The sequence below is a fragment of the Nerophis lumbriciformis genome, linkage group LG08 (assembly GCF_033978685.3).
Source record: "Nerophis lumbriciformis linkage group LG08, RoL_Nlum_v2.1, whole genome shotgun sequence".
Taxonomy (NCBI): Eukaryota; Metazoa; Chordata; class Actinopteri; order Syngnathiformes; family Syngnathidae; genus Nerophis; species Nerophis lumbriciformis.
Window position 1 is genome coordinate 20,948,929 of NC_084555.2, and position 18,989 is coordinate 20,967,917.

The 18,989-nt window shown below is 43.6% G+C and overlaps 1 protein-coding gene across 1 annotated transcript in view; it reads right to left on the reverse strand.

Moving 5' to 3' along the window:
- Window positions 1–18,989, reverse strand: part of alk (ALK receptor tyrosine kinase) — a 946,171-nt gene that overhangs the window by 915,207 nt on the left and 11,975 nt on the right. The window contains exon 2 of the mRNA XM_061968449.1: window positions 981–2,061. Coding sequence (XP_061824433.1) covers window positions 981–1,695 — 715 coding nt within the window. The 5' untranslated portion in view covers window positions 1,696–2,061. The remainder of the gene's footprint in view (window positions 1–980; window positions 2,062–18,989) is intronic.

Genomic DNA, 18,989 nt, shown 5'->3' on the forward strand with positions numbered 1-18,989 from the left:
ACATAATCCTTATGAGAATGTATAGTTATTGTGCTTACTTGGACATTACAATTGTGAGGTTACTGCAACTGCAAAATCACAGCTCTGCAGTTACAGTAAATTGCTGCAAAGACATTTCACAGCAAATTACTTAAAAATGTACTTTGAAAGTACTGCAATTTGCTACAAATTTACAATGAACACTGTTTCAGTGAGTTATTTCCATACTGAGACATCATTAGGCCATGACAAGACCCCTTCATATTCCTTTGATTAACGACATGTCCATGCATACATAGTAAATACATGTCAAACATAACATAGTAAATTCCACATTCAAGGCTCAAATGCTATCTATAGCGGGGGTGAAACTGTGGGACAGTGTGAGCGGAGAAATTAAACTGCTGTCTTCTAGCCTAAGAGTGTTCAACCTTGCGGTAAAAAAAAGGTGTTGTTGGGGAAACTATCAAAAACATGACTAGTTGTTTGGACTATCTCAACTGTAGGACACAGGTGCAAAATAACTCACTGTGAAATAAGGGACATAACACACCAGACAAGGCGCCAGAAGACGAAAGATACCCAGGCAAGAAGGAGCTAATCTCATGGTCGCTCAATGCTGGTGTCTGTATACTGACTTGTCATTATCATCCATTATCATGTGTTATACTTGTTCTGAAAGTGTCATGTATCCATCAAATCTGCTGTTAAAACTTGGACTACATAACCAACATATAAGTTGATCATAAATTAGGGGCGGGATAAGCATTCTTGCTTTTTTTTTTTTCGTATCCCTTTTCGGTGGGTGCCGTTGCATGTCTGTCAAATTACAAACTAATTGTCAACATACTAATTGTCAACACAACATGTTATGGTGCACAATGCCGTTTTGAGGGGTGAGGCATCAAATATTCATATTGAGCAGCATAAGGTAGTTGGGTGAGTATAATATGCGGCTGGGGGGGAGGAGGAGGAGGGGGAGAAAAAAGAAGAAGACTCACCCTGGGAGAAAATCTGTAGAAAGAGGCGGGGGTCAGCCGCGCGTATGGCCGCAGTGTAGCGGTCCTCGACGCCGGGCACCTGCGCCCTTTTCTCCGGCATGAGCCGGACCCTCAGTCGGCCCCCGTCCGCGCCAAGCCACCACTCCATAATAGTCGTGATGTCCACTTCCAGGGTCAACACGGGGGCCTCCTCGTACACCGACAGCCCCCCGCAGCCCGTCCTGACGAAATCCTCTCCTATTTCCACCACCACTTGGTTCGACTTGCGGCTGGCTTTGGTCAGACCCAATTTCAGAACTTTGGACAGCGGCCGCTTGGAAAAGAAAGGGAGCTGTCCGTCGCCGGACGCGTTCCTGGCGGCGGATCCTGCAGCCCCCTGCTCGACAAAAGTAGATAGGGTTTTCTGCAAGGGGATGCAGTGCATGTTTAAGTTTGCACTAACTGTGTAGCAGCCTCCAAAAGTCTGGCAGTCTCCATTGAGGGGTCTTTTCACCAACTCCGCCAGGTAATAACGCAACAGAGAGGGCACGGCGAAATCCACCGCCAGCGTTTTCCTCTTCAGTCGCGAGTTTATCGTCTGATTTAAGTCTCTTTTCCCCGCGTTTTGCGGGCCGGGGCCGGCCGTGGAGGCATCCATCCCCGCCGCTGCGGTCCACTGCAGCCCGGTGAAAAAAAACACGGAACACACCACCGAAAGCCAGACTCCAGCGTGCATATTGTCGAGCGATGGAAGTCGTCAGTTGGGGAGAAGCAGTGTGAATAATTCCACGGTGCGCCGCGTACTCGACTGCGTCTGGCACATATGCGCAATCCCCGCACCTCCTTGCGCCTTCTTGTGCGCACACGTGGCTGGACAAAGACAGAAGCGTTTTTTTTTTTTTTTTGTTATGTTATAGTTTGCTTTTTCCTACCTTCTTCAAACACGGCCATCACCCTCTTGCTCCCTTTCAGATATCCGCTGCTTGGACTCAGCCAGTCGCTGATTGATATGCGGGTCTGGTCCGCTCCACAAGCCCTCAAAGACTCCCTGTCTACTGGCACAGTTGTGTACAAGTGGTCTCTGTCAGCACGCCTCTCTCCCCTCCGGGAGGAAAAGAAGAAAAAAAAAGAAAAAGAAAAAAACACACAAATGCACAAATTAGAGGATGCTGATCGTTCATTAAAGTTGGGTAATTAAAACGCAGCTTAATTGTCTTTTTTTGGTAGGTTTTATTATTTGAGTGCGCAGCTGGTCAGAGCTGATGTATGCTTCTCCTCACTCATGAGGAGAAGTCATTTACACATTTATTTGACGTCAATATGAGACATTTTCTTTCTTTCCCCACGATCCAGCCCCTCCGACCCAATAACACTCAGACAAAAGTGGATCATGCAGTGGACACAAAAGCGCAGCCCTCACTGAGCGTTGATTTATTCAAATGACTGCCGCGCACAATTCAAATAGTTTGAGGGTCTGAAGTAGACATGAATATCAATATTCTGTCATCGTATTTGGGGCAAAGAAAAATGCATGACATGTCTCTTTCTCCTCCCCCCCCAGTCCCAATGACGAGTCAGCCACTAGATGGCGTCAACACATATCTAGCCTCATTTTGTTAGGAAAAAAAAACACATTAAAGGAGAACTGCACTTTATTGGAAATGTTCACATCAATCATTCACATTCAATATGAGAGACAAGAACACACGTAACTTTTTTTCTTCTTTTATTTGCCATTGTAGCCTTCAAACCCCCTCGAAAACAACTGCTGAACCCTCCTTCAATGTTTTTTTATAGACCACCATGTACACTGTATTGCCAAAAGTATTTGGCCACCTGCCTTTACTCAAGTTTGAATTTGAAGTGCCATCCCATGGACTTGTCCAAAACGTTTTGGTATCCTGGAGCATTCAAAGTTCCTTTCACTGGAACTAAGGAGCCAAGCCCAATTCCTGAAAAACAACCCCACACCATAATTCCTCCTCCACCAAATTCCACACTCGGCACAATGCAGTCCGAAATGTAGAGTTCTCCTGGCAACTTCCAAACCCAGACTGGTCCATAAGATTACCAGATGGAAAAGCGTGATTCATCACTCCAGAAGGCGTCTCCACTGCTCTAGAGTCCAGTGGTGATGTGCTTTACACCATTGCATCCCACGCTTTGCATTGGACTTGGTGATGTATGGCTTAGATGCAGCTGCTCGGCCATGGAAACCCATTCCATGAAACTCTCTGCGTACTGTACGTGGGCTAATTGGAAGGTCACATGAAGTTTGGAGCTCTGTAGCAACTGACTGTGCAGAAAGTCTTTGCACTATGCGCTTCAGCATCCACTGACCCCTCTCTGTCAGTTTACGTGGCCTACCACTTTGTGGCTGACTTGCTGTTGTTCCCAAACTCTTCACTTTTCTTATAAAAAAAGTTGACTTTGGAATATTTAGGACCGAGGACATTTCACGACTGGATTTGTTGCACAGGTGACATCCTATGACAGTTTCACGCTGGAAATCACTGAAAGAGGCCCATTCGTTCACAAATGTTTGTAGAAACAGTCTCCATGCCTAAGTGCTTGATTTTATACACCAGGCCAAGTGATTAGGACACCTGATCCTCATCATTTGGATGGGTGGCCAAATACTTTTGGCAATTTAATGTATATATACGTATATATATCCATCCATCCATCCATTTTCTATCGCTTGTCCCGTTCGGGGTCGCGGGGGAGCCTATCTCATATATATAAGGACAACCCATCAATCATGGCAAGATGGAAAGAACACTTTGAAAAACTTCTGAATCGTAAAACCAGTTACTGCAGAGACTATAAGTCAGATCCCTCTTCTTCCCGAAAGAACTGCACTTGCTGCCCCGCCGAGTCTTCAAGAAGTTGCCCGGGCTATTATGAGCCTGAATAATAACAAGGCTTATGGACCTGATGGTATCCCTGCTGAAGTGTATAAAGGTGGGGAGCTTGCCCTAACCACTTAAAGGGGAACATTATCACCAGACCTATGTAAGCGTCAATATATACCTTGATGTTGCAGAAAAAAGACCATATATTTTTTTAACCGATTTCCGAACTCTAAATGGGTGAATTTTGGCAAATTAAACGCCTTTCTAATATTCGCTCTCGGAGCGATGACGTCACAACGTGGCGTCACATCGGGAAGCAATCCGCCATTTTCTCAAACACCAAGTCAAATCAGCTCTGTTATTTTCCGTTTTTTCGACTGTTTTCCGTACCTTGGAGACATCATGCCTCGTCGGTGTGTTGTCGGAGGGTGTAACAACACGAACAGGGACGGATTCAAGTTGCACCAGTGGCCCAAAGATGCGAAAGTGGCAAGAAATTGGACGTTTGTTCCGCACACTTTACCGACGAAAGCTATGCTACGACAGAGATGTGTGGATATCCTGCGACACTCAAAGCAGATGCATTTCCAACGATAAAGTCAAAGAAATCTGCCTCCAGACCGCCATCGAATCTACCGGAGTGTGTGAGCAATTCAGGGACAAAGGACCTCGGTAGCACGGCAAGCAATGGCGGCAGTTTGTTCCCGCAGACGAGCGAGCTATCGACCCTAGCTTCCCTGGCCTGCTGACATCAACTCCAAAACTGGACGGATCAGCTTTCAGGGAAAGAGCGCGGATGACGGTATGTCTACAGAATATATTAATTGATGAAAATTGGGCTGTCTGCACTCTCAAAGTGCATGTTGTTGCCAAATGTATTTCATATGCTGTAAACCTAGTTCATAGTTGTTAGTTTCCTTTAATGCCAAACAAACACATACCAATCGTTGGTTAGAAGGCGATCGCCAAATTCGTCCTCGCTTTCTCGCGTGTCGCTGGCTGTCGTGTCGTTTTCGTCGGTTTCGCTTGCATACGGTTCAAACCGATATGGCTCAATAGCTTCAGTTTCTTCTTCAATTTCGTTTTCGCTACCTGCCTCCACACTACAACCATCCGTTTCAATACATTCGTAATCTGTTGAATCGCTTAAGCCGCTGAAATCCGAGTCTGAATCCGAGCTAATGTCGCTATAGCTTGCTGTTCTATGCGCCATGTTTGTTTGTGTTGGCTTCACTATGTGACGTCACAGGAAAATGGACGGGTGTTTATAACGATGGTTAAAATCAGGCACTTTGAAGCTTTTTTTAGGGATATTGCGTGATGGGTAAAATTTTGAAAAAAACTTCGAAAGATATAATAAGCCACTGGGAACTGATTTTTAATGGTTTTAACCATTCTGAAATTGTGATAATGTTCCCCTTTAACTGACGAAGTTTCTTCAACATGTTTGGGAGGATGAAGATCTACCAAACAAGCTAATAAACCCGATGATTGTTGTGTTATTTAAAAAAGGGGACAGATCAGATAGAGGTAATTACCATGGCATCGCGCTACTGTCTCACACTGGCAAGATCTTGGCAACGGCCTCACCACTCGTTTCCAACCACTTAGCGAAGGGATTCTTCCAGAATCACAATGTGGTTTTCGACCAGAATGCGGCACAATTGACATGATCTTTGCGGCCAGACAACTGCAAGAGAAGTGCCTCGTGCAGCACCAGCCCGTTTATGGCCTTCATTGACTTGACCAAAGCTTTCGATTTTCTGAACCGTGAAGCTTTGTGGAAAATTCTGTAACAGATAAGTTTATCAAGATGCTGCGATTGTTGCATGACGGCATGACTGCCACTGTGCTGTACAATAACTTCGAAACGGACGCTTTACCCATTATGGCCGGTGTCAATCAAGGCTGTGTCTTGGCACCCTCCCTTTTCGACGTCTACCTTTTCGCGGTCATTGTTCTCATCAAAGACCAACTCCCCGCCAGTGTCACAGTCAGATACCGGTTAGATGAAAGTATTTTCAATCTGAGGCAACTATAAAAGTCCAGAAAATAAAAATAAATGACCTACAATATGCCGATGACTGCGCCATTGTAGCCAAGTCGGAACAGGACCTACAGGATACCCTTAATCTATTTATTTCAGCCTATAAGCTGCTTGGCCTCCAAATGAACAAAAAGAAGACAAAGATTTTGATTCAACCTGCTCCTGGCCAGCAGGCTCCTGTGACAAATATTCAACTAGATGGGGAAACACTGAAATCATTTTAAAACTTCTGCTATCTCGGAAGCACTCTCAACACTAAAGCAAACACCGATGATGATGATACTCACCGACTTGGGAGTGCATGCGCATCTTTCGGAAAACTTGAGAAACGTGTATTCGAAAACTGTAACCTCAAAAATGACACAAAACTAATGGTGTACAAAGCTGTGGTCATATCAACACTCTTGTACGGCAGCGAGACATGGGTGACATATCGCAGACACCTCAAAACCCTGGAGCAATTTCACCAACGCTCCCTACGAATAATTTTTGGGATCTCCTGGAAAGACTATCGGACAAATGTCAGCGCCGGGCGACGGTTAAAATAGTAGAGATATTAGAATCCGAACGTATAGACGATACTGTTCGAAAGAGATTGGCCCGGAAAGCAAGGCAGCAAGCCCTAAGCAGACTCTTCCAGGAGGAACAACCTGCCCTAACTGTGGCTGCTCATGCAAATCACAAATCGGCTTGTTTAGCCATATGAGGAGCTGTACCAACTAACTAGGAATGAACGACATAGACAATACCTCGCCATATTCTCCGGAGTGGCCGTGAAGATATATATATATCTATCTATCCATCCATTTTCTACCGCTTGTCCCGTTCGGGGTCTCAGGGGGGGTGCATTTTCAAGAGATAAATTATGATACCTTTAGAAAGGGGTAGGAGTGGTTTCAATTGCAATCTGGGAACACTTCCAGAATCGAACATTTTGCAGACAGATTTAAAAAATGGGTTATAAAAATTACTGCGGAACAAGATTTACGGCTACAAATATCCAGTACATATCATCTGGACCACAAGGAATTGTTAAATGGAGGATCAAATCATCATAGGTCCCCTTTAATTGGGTTTTTCATTTTTTAAAGATTAGATAAACATATTAAGAAAATATCTAGATAAGTAAGTAGGTTAAGTTTTGAAGATGGTTTATTTTACAATATGATAAAGATTATACCGTTAACAGGGTATTTAAGTAATAACTGAAATAAAAAGCAGACAATTGGCTCCCATTATTCATATACATGGCGGATCAACGTCAGATGACAGAAATCTGAGACCCGAACACAGTAAATTACTGCAAATCATGTTTAAACAGCCGTAACAGTGTGGCATTTCTAAATAGAGTAACCTTTAGGTCACAAATCCCTTCAAAATAATCTTATCTCACCAGAAAATGGAAACACAAACACAAATTAATTGGTCCATGTATTCGTGCAGAGCATTGGTCTAGCTTATTGCACATGATCCCCCTTTGCAAGAATTCAAAAGTGTACTTCATGTTATGTGGGTTCACTGGAGTTGAGGCAGTAGATTGCTCCCATCAGCATCACAAAGCCTGTGGGCACATTCCGTAGGTCGTGAAGAACGAGAGTCTCTTCTACTACTTTAAGAGGAAATGCATCGTGTAGCGGTCCCTTGTGTCCAATTAACAGTCCAACCTTCATTCCTCTATGCGCCTGGTCACAAAGACAACCAATGCCTCGTAAAGTCTTCTTTAAAACATTTGTTTTGTATAAAGGGTAGACTACACCAATACAACAGTGGTTACATATGAAAATGTAAACAATGTATAGCCTTGTCAGTGCATCTTTGTACAGTTTGTTTTACAGTTTTTTCATTTTCATCAATGTCAAGTAAGATCGATATGTACCGTAGTCTGGTGTGAGTCAGTCAAATTTAGCAAGGTTCATAGCTTGTATCCGTCCTGATTTCATAAGGTGTGAACGGCAAAAATTACATGGAATCCACGCCGAGGTGGTTTTAAATGCAATTAAATAGGAATCTCATGTCTTCAGTTGAGAAGTTATGTTCTCTCAAACTGGGTTTGCTGACATCATAAGACGATGTTATCAGTGCTGGTGTGTTGACGGAACAAATCCGGTCTGATCACTTTCAAATGGGGATTTGCTCTGAGGAACATCTTCGAGTTGCCAGAGTGTCAACAAAGCCTTAGTGTTACAGGGGAACTGTACTTTTTTTTGTAATTTTGCCTATCGTTCTCAATCATTATAATAGACAAGAACACACATGTCTTTTCTGTATGATTTTAAAGATGATAAACGCTTGAATGATGCAACTAATGGGAGTTCGATTGATTGATTGAGACTTTTATTAGTAGGTTGCACAGTGAAGTACATTTTCCGTACAATTAACCACTAAATGGTAACACCCGAATAAGTTTTTCAACTTGTTTAAGTCGGGGTCCACTTAAATTGATTCATGATACAGATATATACTATCATATATACTATCATCATAATACAGTCATCACACAAGATAATCATCAGGGTGTATACATTGAATTATTTACATTATTTACAATTCGGGGTGTGGAGGGGGGGGGGGGGGGGGGGGGTTAGGTTTGGTTACTATCATCAGTTATCAACAATTGAGAACAGAGAAATGGATATTGAAACAGTGTAGGTATGACTTGGTAGGATATGTACAGCTAGTAGTGGACATAGAGAGAGAGAGATAGATCAGAAGGCATAAGAAAAATATCTGCATTGATTGTTTACATTTGATTATTAAAAATCCGGGGTGGGTGTTAGTTTAGGGTTGAAGTTGCCTGGAGATGTACTTTTATTGCGGTTTTGAAGGAGGATAGAGATGCCCTTTCTTTTATACCTGTTGGGAGCGCATTCCACATTGATGTGGCATAAAAAGAGAATGAGTTAAGACCTTTGTTAGATCGGAATCTGGGTTTAACGTGGTTAGTAGAGCTCCCCTTGGTGTTGTGGTTATGGCGGTCATTTATGTTAAGGAAGTAGTTTGACATGTACTGCGGTATCAGGGAGGTGTAGCGGATTTTATAGACTAGGCTCAGTGCAAGTCGTTTTACTCTGTCCTCCACCCTGAGCCAGCCCACTTTGGAGAAGTGGGTAGGAGTGAGGTGGGATCTGGGGTGGAGGTCTAGAAGTAATCTGACTAGCTTGTTTTGGGATGTTTGGAGTCTAGATTTGAGGGTTTTGGAGGTGCTAGGGTACCAGGAGGTGCATGCGTAATCGAAAAAGGGTTGAACGAGAGTTCCCGCCAGAACCATCATGGTGCTTTTGTTGACCAGAGAGGAGATTCTATAGAGAAATCTCGTTTGTTGGTTGACCTTTTTGATTACCTTGATTGCCATTTTATCACAGGAAAGATTAGCCTCTAGAATGGAACATAGGTAGGTGACCTCATCTTTCCTGGTGATAACAATGTCACCCACTTTTATATTATCCGTTGTATCCTTCAAAGCCCTCTAAAACAACTTCAAAACCCTCCATCAACGTTTTATATACACACTGTAAGTCTATATATAGTGTAGTAACACACACATGCATAACAATATGTAATATGTTCAATACTTACCGTATTTCGATAAATGTAATAATTTTTGGGACTAATTTATCCGCGCATCAATTTCTAGTTCCCATAACAGCCCACGTCTCACTTCTGGCAACATGTGTATCCGTACTTCCGGAATCAAACACGAGTGTGTTTTCTAACCATGGCAGACTTGGTAACAGACAACGAAGACGACTATTTTTGGACAAATGATGAATCACAACCTTATATATATGAAGCTAAATATACTGAGAATGAACTACTTCTTATAGAAGCCAGCACTAAGGAAGAGTGAGAAGCTGGAGTAGACAGAAGTCGGGAGAGGGCGATGAAAGCAATTTTGACGTTATAAAAATGGAACTTGGAACCAGGCTATTTTGACATAAATTGATTGCTTACCCAAAATCAACAGGAAACGTCCAGGACCAGCTGGACTAGACGAACAACTGTCCATCGAGTGAGTCACTTTAATATCTATCATGATACACGCAGCACGCCACGAGTGTTAGTTCAACTACATACGCTGTCTAGCTAGCAGCTAGCCGCTAGCTAAGCTGAGTACAAACAAAAAATGAAATGTGGGCTAATACTTTACAGATACTGTAACATGATTGTTCATGTTTTTTAGTCAGTACAAATTGTTGTCTTATTTGCATTGTGTTGTGCATTACAAACCCAAACACTTTTCGTGTTGTTGTAGAAAACTAGCTTATCTCTTGCTGTAGTTAGCTTTTACGGCTAATACTGAAACACGCCGTTGTGTTACTACTAATATATTATCGGCCGATAAATGCTTGAAAATGTAATATCGGATATTATCGGTATCGTTTTTTTTTTATTATCAGTATCGTTTTTTTGTTTGTTTGTTTGTTGTTGTTTTTTTATTAAATCAACATAAAAAACACAAGATACACTTACAATTAGTGCACCAACCCAAAAAAAAACCTCCCTACCCCATTTACACTCATTCACACTCATTCACACAAAAGGGTTGTTTCTTTCTGTTATTAATATTCTGGTTCCTACATTTTATATTTTAATATATATCAATACAGTCTGCAATAGATAGAGTCCGTAAGCACACATGATTGTGTGTGCTGCTGGTCCACTAATAGTACTAACCTTTAACAGTTAATTTTACTCATTTTCATTAATTACTAGTTTCTAGGTAACTGTTTTTATATTGTTTTACTTTCTTTTTTATTCAAGAAAATGTTTTTAATTTATTTATCTTATTTTATTTTATTAATTAAAAAAAAAAAGTACTTTATCTTCACCATACCTGGTTGTCCAAATTAGGCATAATAATGTGTTAATTCCACGACTGTATATATCGGTATCGGTTGATATCGGTATCGGTTGATATCGGTATCGGTAATTAAAGAGTTGGACAATATCGGAATATCGGATATCGGCAAAAATCCATTATCGGACATCCCTAGTTACTACGATAGAAAAATATTTCCTCGGTGTACGGTCTTACAATAACAATGTCGCTACAGCTTGGTTATCATACGGGTTACAGAACATAAATGAAGTATTGTTGACGGTTTTGAATGTATTTTAAAGTGATTTAGAGGTAGAATTGATTGCTCCCATTAGCTGCATTGCTATCCACCTAGAACAAGCCGAGTTGTATATGTTAGAAAGCGAAAGAAAAAAAAAGTGTCTTCTTTTCACTCATAATGATTGTGAAGGATGGGCAAAATTCCAAAAAAGTGCAGTTTCCCTTTAAGTGACTAGGACTCATTCCAGGATACACCCAGCCTCTCACAATAAGTTGGCACCATCTCCTATATTGTCCTGAACAGAATAAGCAGTATGGAAGGGCACCTCCACTGTGCTGATTGCTGATTGGCTGAGAGACAAGAAGGAATGAACAAGTTGACAAGATCGTGTATCTGCTGACAGCCAGCTAGCGGCACAAGACATGACTTTTGTTTTTTTGGGTATTTTTTATCACAACAAACGACCAACTAGTAAGTAAACTGGAGTACACTTCTTAGTGGAAGTACTTTTTACTGTGTGTGTTACCTGCTACTCCACCATGCTACCACTAAATCAAATCAAATCAACTTTATTTATAAAGCACATTTAAAATTTACCACAGGGGTAGCCAAAGTGCTGTACAATGGGCAGGTTAGAAGATAATACGAGAACCGAGCAAACACAACACAACACAAACAGAGCACAATAAAAAATAAATATATAAAATAAATAGAACATAAAAACATAAAAGCAGGTTCACAGCAGGTGTATTATGGGGCGCCATAGCAGGATGGATATCACTCAGTGTAAAAGTAAAAGTATGTTTTTAAGAGAGATTTAAAAACAGGAAGAGAGGAGGCCTGTCTAACACTCGGAGGTAGGTCGTTCCAGAGCTTGGGAACAGCAGCGGCGAAAGCTCTGTCACCTCTAAGCTTCAGCCTGTCACATATACAGTAACATATACTGCAATTACACAAAACAAAAATATAAACGCAACATTTTTGTTTTGGCTCCCATTTTTCATGAGTTGAACTCAAAGATCTAAAACTTTTACTAGGTATATACTCAAAAGACCTATTCCAAGTCAATTATTGTTCACAAATCTGTCTTAGTGAGCATTTCTTATTTGCCAAGAGAATCCATCCCACTTTACATGTGTGGCATATCAAAATGCTGATTAAACAGCATGATTATTGCACAGGTGTGCCTTAGGCTGCCCACAATAAAAGGCCACTCTGAAATGTGCAGTTTTATCAAACAGCACAATGCCACTGATGTCGCAGGTTTTGAGGGAGCGTGCAGTTGGCATGCTGACTGCAGAAATGTTCACTCGAGCTGTTTCCCGTGAATTGAATGTTAATTTCTCTACCATAAGCCGTATCCAAAGGCGTTTCAGAGAATTTGGTAGTACATCCATCCGGCCTCACAACTGCAGACCATGTGGAATCACACCAGCCCAGGACCTCCGCATCCAGCAGGTGCACCTTCATGATCGTCTGGGACCAGCCACCCGGACAGCTGCTGAATTGAATGTTAATTTCTCTACCATAAGCCGTCTCCAGAGGCGTTTCAGAGAATTTGGCAGTACATCCAACCGGCCTCACAACTGCAGACCATCTGGAATCACACCGGCCTAGTACCTCTACATCCAGCAGGTGCACCTCCATGATCGTCTGAGACCAGCCACCCGGACACCTGCTGCAACACTTGGTTTGCATAACCACAGAATGTCTGCACAAACTGTGAGGAACCGTCTCAGGCAAGGTCATCTGCATGCTCATTGTCCTCATCGGGGTCTCGTCCTGACTGCAGTTTGTCATTGTAACCGACTTGAGTGGGCAAATGCTTACTATTGATGGCATCTGGCATGTTGGAAAAGTGTTCTCTTCACGGATGAATCGCAGTTTTCACTGTTCAGGGCATGTGGCAGACAGCATGTGAGGTGAGGTTGCTGATGTCAACGTTGTGAATCGAGTGGCCCATGGTGGGGTGGGCTTATGGTATGGTCAAGTGTATATTATGTATAACGAACGGAAGCGCATTATATTGATGGCATTTTGAATGCCCAGAGATACCATAACGAGATCCTGAGGCCCATTGTTGTGCCATACACCCGTGACAATTGCCTCATGTTGCAACATGACAATGTATGGCAAGGATCCATGTTGCAAGGATCTGTACACAATTCCTGGAAGCTGAAAACATCCCAGTTCTCGCATGGCCAGCATACTCACCGGATATGTCACCCACTGAGCATGTTTGGGATCCTGTGGATTGGCGGATACAACAGCATTTTCCAGTTCCTGCTACTATCCAGAAACTTTGCACAGCCATTGAAGAGGTGTGGACCAACATTCCACAGGTCACTATCAACAACCTGATAAACTCTATGCAAAAGGAGATGTGTTGCACTGCGTGAGGCAAATAATGGTTACACCAGATACTGACTCTTTTTCTGACCCACTCACAGCCCAATAAAGCAAAGCTGCACATTTCAGTTTGGCCTTTTTTCATGGGCATCCTAAGGCACACCTGTGCAATAATCATGCCATTTGATCAGCATCTTGATATATCACACCTGTGAGGTGGGATGGATCATCTTGGCAAAGAAGAAGTGCTCACTAACACGGATTTAGACATATTTGTGGACAATATTTGAAAGGAATAGGAGTTTTGTGTATATAGTAAAAGTTTTAGATCTTTGAGTTCAACTTGTGAAAAATGGGAGCAAAAACAGAAGTGTTGCGTTTATATTTTTGTTCAGTATAGATAAGAAACACCGTTGATCAAAGCTTTATTAGATGTGATATTTTGCAGTATTCAACATTTTATTGTCAACCTTTCAGGAAATGTCAGACATGGGATAAAAAAAAACAAATTATTTGATCTTGGGAGTGATCCGGATGATTTTTAACACATTACCTTTACAAGTAGGTCAGGGCCGATAACACATTTTGCTGAATGATATATTGTCCCACAAATATTTGCTGATAATGATAAACGATATTATTTTCAGCAGACCAGATCAAGCACTAATTCAGTCCTTCTCACATAGTGAGTTGGGCCCCCTGGGAAGGTGCAGTACGATGCCAGGGTAAATGCTTTTTTTTTTTTGCCTTACTAAAATTAAGTGTAATTGAACATCCACTACAGTAGGTGGCGCATGGAGTATTAGCGCTATGGTGTAAGGGTTTTTTTGCACCGAGCATGCGCACACATAGCCCAGAGTAGGAGATACCAGGGAAAAATATTTTACAGGGACGAATAAAAATGCAGAGAGACAGAGATAATGAGACAAAAGTCACCCGAAAGCTAAGGCGAGGAATATGACAAAGTATATGTAGCGCTTGGCTTCACTGTGACTACTACTGTCGGAGATGGAGAAAGACCAATGTTAATAGGGAGAGAATGTTATGCAGAGGTGGACTATAACAATTTTATAGACTAATTATGTGAAATATAGTTGCAGTGGTGAGTGGGGTGGCGCGAAATATGTTCTTCTTCCTCGGTGGGGCATAACAGAAAATAATTGAGAAGCACTGCACTAATGTAATCCATCCAGTCATCCATTTTCTACCACTTGTCCCTTTCGGGGTCGCGGGGGGTTCTGGAGCCTGTCTCAGCTGCATTTGGGCGGAAGGCGGGGTACGCCCTGGACAAGTCGCAGGGCCAACACAGATAGACAGACAACATTCACACTCACATTCGCACACTAGGGCTAATTTAGTGTTGCCAATCAACCTATCCCCAGGTGCATGTCTTTGGAGGTGGGAGGAATCCGGAGTACCCGGAGGGAACCCACGCAGTCACGGGGAGAACATGCAAGTTCCACACAGAAAGACCGGGGGATCAAACCTAAGATGTTGGTATTGTGAGGCACATGCACTAATTCACCGTACTGCCCACTAATGTAATCATAATATTTATTAATAAAAATGCAAGTATTCATTTTAATGGCAATAAACTTTTTTTCTATTTGTGCTTTTCAGTAGCGAGTTACGACCAGCGAAGCTCTCTGTCCGTGCATCCTATGTGAGTACCGTATTTTTCGAACTATAAGTCGCAGTTTTTTTCATAATTTGGCCGGGCTCCAGTGCGACTTATATATGTTTTTTTCCTTTTTTTATTATGCATTTTCGGCAGGTGCGACTTATACTCCGGTGCGACTTATACTCCGAAAAATACGGTAAGTTAGCAGCCCTGCCTCCATCCACCGAAACAAACATTGTACATGACTGACTTCCAGTTGGGCATGGACAATGCAGGATGTATCTGCTTTTAAATATTTAGGATTTTTAATTGATGACCACTTGAGTTTTAAGGAGCACATTCAGTATGTTGTAAAAAAACTGAAACTTTTACTGGGATTTTAATATAGAAACAAGTCTTGCTTTTCTTTTACTGTGCAACAGAAATTGGTGGAAACAACCTTTTTACCTGTTATTGACTATGGAGATGTGTTGTACATGAATGCTACTGCTGGTTGTCTCCACAAGCTGGATAGTGTGTACCACGGGGCACTGAGATTCATCACCAACTGCGCTCCCCTTACTCACCATTGTGTGTTATACTCAATGGTTAACTGGACATCTTTATGTGCTCGACGCCTCAATCATTGGTATGTTTTCATCTACAAAACCATTCTGGGTATCACTCCATCTTATCTGTCTTGTCTTTTAACAAAGAAACAAGGAAGTCACAATCTTCGTTCAATGAATGTTCTGCAATTTGTCGTCCCCAAAGTAAGAATTGAACTGGGCAAGAAAGCATTTAGGTTGTCAGCACCGAATGCTTTTAATAACCTACAATCGAATATTAAACTTCAAACCCTAGTTACGTTGAATGAGTTTAAAGCTTCTGTGAAAGGACTGCAGTCTACCTTGTCTGTATGCACATGTGTCATGTGAGCAAGTTTTAATGTTGTAAATGTGATGTTTTATGTATTTGTTTACTGTTTTTAATGTAACCTTGCTGCTGCCCTCTTGGCCAGGTCTCCCTTGGAAAAGAGATCTTTGATCTCAATGGGATTTTACCTGGTTAAATAAAGGCTAATAAATAAATAAGGATGTGCTTAGCAGCAGCGCCGTGGAAATGTGGCGTTTTTATGTTTTATCGGCACTTAACCGTCATTTCTATCATATTTTTTCTAACCTGTCGTATGCAGCTTGTTTTTTGTAAATTGCCTCTGTAAATATCGCGATGTCTGGCCGAGGGAAATCGGAGAAGCTGAGCCGCTCCAAGCCTTGTGCGTCTACGGACCCAGACATCATGGAGGACTCTCGGTCCTTTGTAAGTGGGTAAGTCAGAAGATGGACGAAATGCGAGTAGACATCCTCGACAATCTTAAATCTGTTGTCAGAGGAGAGATAGTGGCTGTTATGGAGTCATTCGAGAGCATCCCCTCGTCCAATGGCAGGGCCATTGCCAGCCTGGCGCTCGCTGCTAATGCTTAGGTTAACGAGCTAACCGATCTCTGCACTAACGTCAACAAGCTATCTGCCACCGTGGATCTCCTCTTCAAAAAATGCAACAATCTGGGGGGCCGCTCGAGGTGGAATAATATCTGAGTGGTGGGCCTCCCCGAGGGCTGTGAGGGGTCACCGCTCAGTTTTTGCAGGGGATCATGCAGCTTGGAGACAAGCCCGTCTTGGATCACACGCACGTTTATTTTCGGTGACGTTGCGGATCATTTTATCCAAAGGCCAAACACACAGATTCGATGATCCGACAGAGGCGGGGGACTTTGTTGACAAAAACATTAAAATAGGAATTTCCCAAGATTCTGTCTAGGAGGCTAACATACTAGCTGGCCACCGCTATTTTGGAGCTTGAGAACTATGGATACCAGAAGCATGGGATTTCTTGCCCTTTTTATCGATTATGTTGTACTTTATTCACATGGTATAGTTCCTGTGTTTTATCAAAATAACGACTAAATATTTCTCTCTATTATCTTATTGATTAATTTGCCGTTTGTATAATTGTGATTTGCAAATCCTTTTCAACTTATATTCAATTGATTAGACTGCAATGACAAGATATTTAATATTGGAACTGAGAAACTGTCAAGACTTGGACTACGGCTTGGTTTGTTCTCCCGAGGTGCAAGTGAATTGGACTGGATATGACTTGTAGGTGAATACATATTTAATAATAACACTCAAAGGAACAAAAGGCGCGCTCAAGGCGGATGTACAAACTTGACTAACAAAAACAAAAGACTTGCACAGGGCAAAAAACTATGAACAACAAAAAACACTAACTGTGGCAATAATAAACAAACTTACTTGGCGTGGACATGAAGTACGCAGAGGTGGACAGAGTGTGACAGGGGGCATAAATGCGGGGATGTCGTCAGGACGAACAACAGAAAATGAAAAGCTTAAATAACACAGACATGATTAACGAAAACAGGTGCGTGACTCAAAACGTGAAACAGGTGCGTGACGTGACAGGTGAAAAATAATGGTTGCTATGGTGATAAACAAGAGTGTACAATGAGTCCAAACGTGGAACAGGTGAAACTAATGGGTAATCATGCAAACAAGACAAGGGAGTGAAAAGCCAGAAACTAAACAAAACATGACTTAAAACAAAACATGATTACAAAGACATGACAGAGCCCCTCCCTTAAGGACAGATACCAGATGTCCAAGAAAAAACTTAACAAAAGTCATGGGAGGGCGGGAGGGGGACATGGCGGTGGGTCGCCAGCCCAAGTGGCCCCGAATCCACCGAGGCAGTGTCAAGTGGCGGCGGCGAGTGGAACGCCGCTGCAGCAGGCGAGGCGGGCGCCCAGGGATTGGCCACATTCGTGGCCGTCTGGGAGGTGGGCGCACTTGGCGTGGCGGGCGACCAGGTAGCGGCCATATCCGTAGCCGACGAGGAGGCAGGCGCGTCGTCAACTTGGCAGGCGTGGCAGCTCGGCGTGGCAAGTCAGGCGGCGAAGCTCGGCGTGACGCGTCCAGCGGCGAAGCTCGGCGTGACGCGTCCAGCGGCGAAGCTCGGCGTGACACGTCCAGCGGCGAAACTCGGCGTGGGTCTTGGTCTTGGTCTTGGTGTGGGTCTTGGCATGGTGGGTCTTGGTCTTGGTGTGGGTCTTGGCATGGCGGGTCTTGGTCTTGGTGTGGGTCTTGATCTTGGTCTTGGTGTGGGTCTTGGTCTTGGTCTTGGTGTGGGTCTTGGTCTTGGTCTTGGTGTGGGTCTTGGTGTGGAGGGTCTGGTGCTAGCCGTGGAGCAGCGACAGGTGCTAGCCTTGGAGCAGCGACAGGTGCTAGCCTTGGAGCAGCGACAGGTGCTAGCCTTGGAGCAGCTAGCCGTGGTGCTAGCCTTGGAGCAGCTAGCCGTGGTGCTAGCCTTGGAGCAGCTAGCCGTGGTGCTAGCCTTGGAGCAGCTAGCCGTGGTGCTAGCCTTGGAGCAGGTGGAGGTGGCCTAGCTGGGGGTTGCGGCTTGGCAGGTCGGAAGACTGGTGAGGGCGGTCGTGCTGGAGGCTGTGGCTTGACGGGTCGGAAGACTGGTGAGGGCGGTCGTGCTGGAGGCTGTGGCTTGACAGGTCGGAAGACTGGTGGTGGCGGCCGTGCTGGAGGCTGTGGCTTGACATGGTGATGCAGAGCCACCCCACCAACACAGCTCCCGACCCCAGCCCTCCCCTCAAGGGGCGGATACCAGACGCGCTCCCTGCAATCTGGAACTCTCTCTAGGGGTGGGCGGAGGGAAGTCTGGAGGGGGGCTGAAACTTCCCTTTTAAGTTGTCCACAATGGGTTTTTTTATCCCCCACCTGGGGTTGTGTGGGCGGAAAAAAAGAAAGAAATTGTGACGGGGGCGGGACTTGAGTCTTGGGGGGCGGGGCATGAAATTTGGGACGTGGCTTGGACTGATTAGACCTAATTTCTAAAAACATGTTTTGATAATGTTTTATCAAAGACATGGCATCAGAGTTTTTAGCTGGAGGCGGGTGATCTAACGAAAAAGTATTGAAAAAAAAATCCTGGGCTGTGATGTCATCCTGGGGAAGCCGGGCAGACTGCTGCTTGCTTCCGCCCGGACGGGGAGGGGCTTGTGGGAGCGGCGTGTCCTGCAGGCTCGCG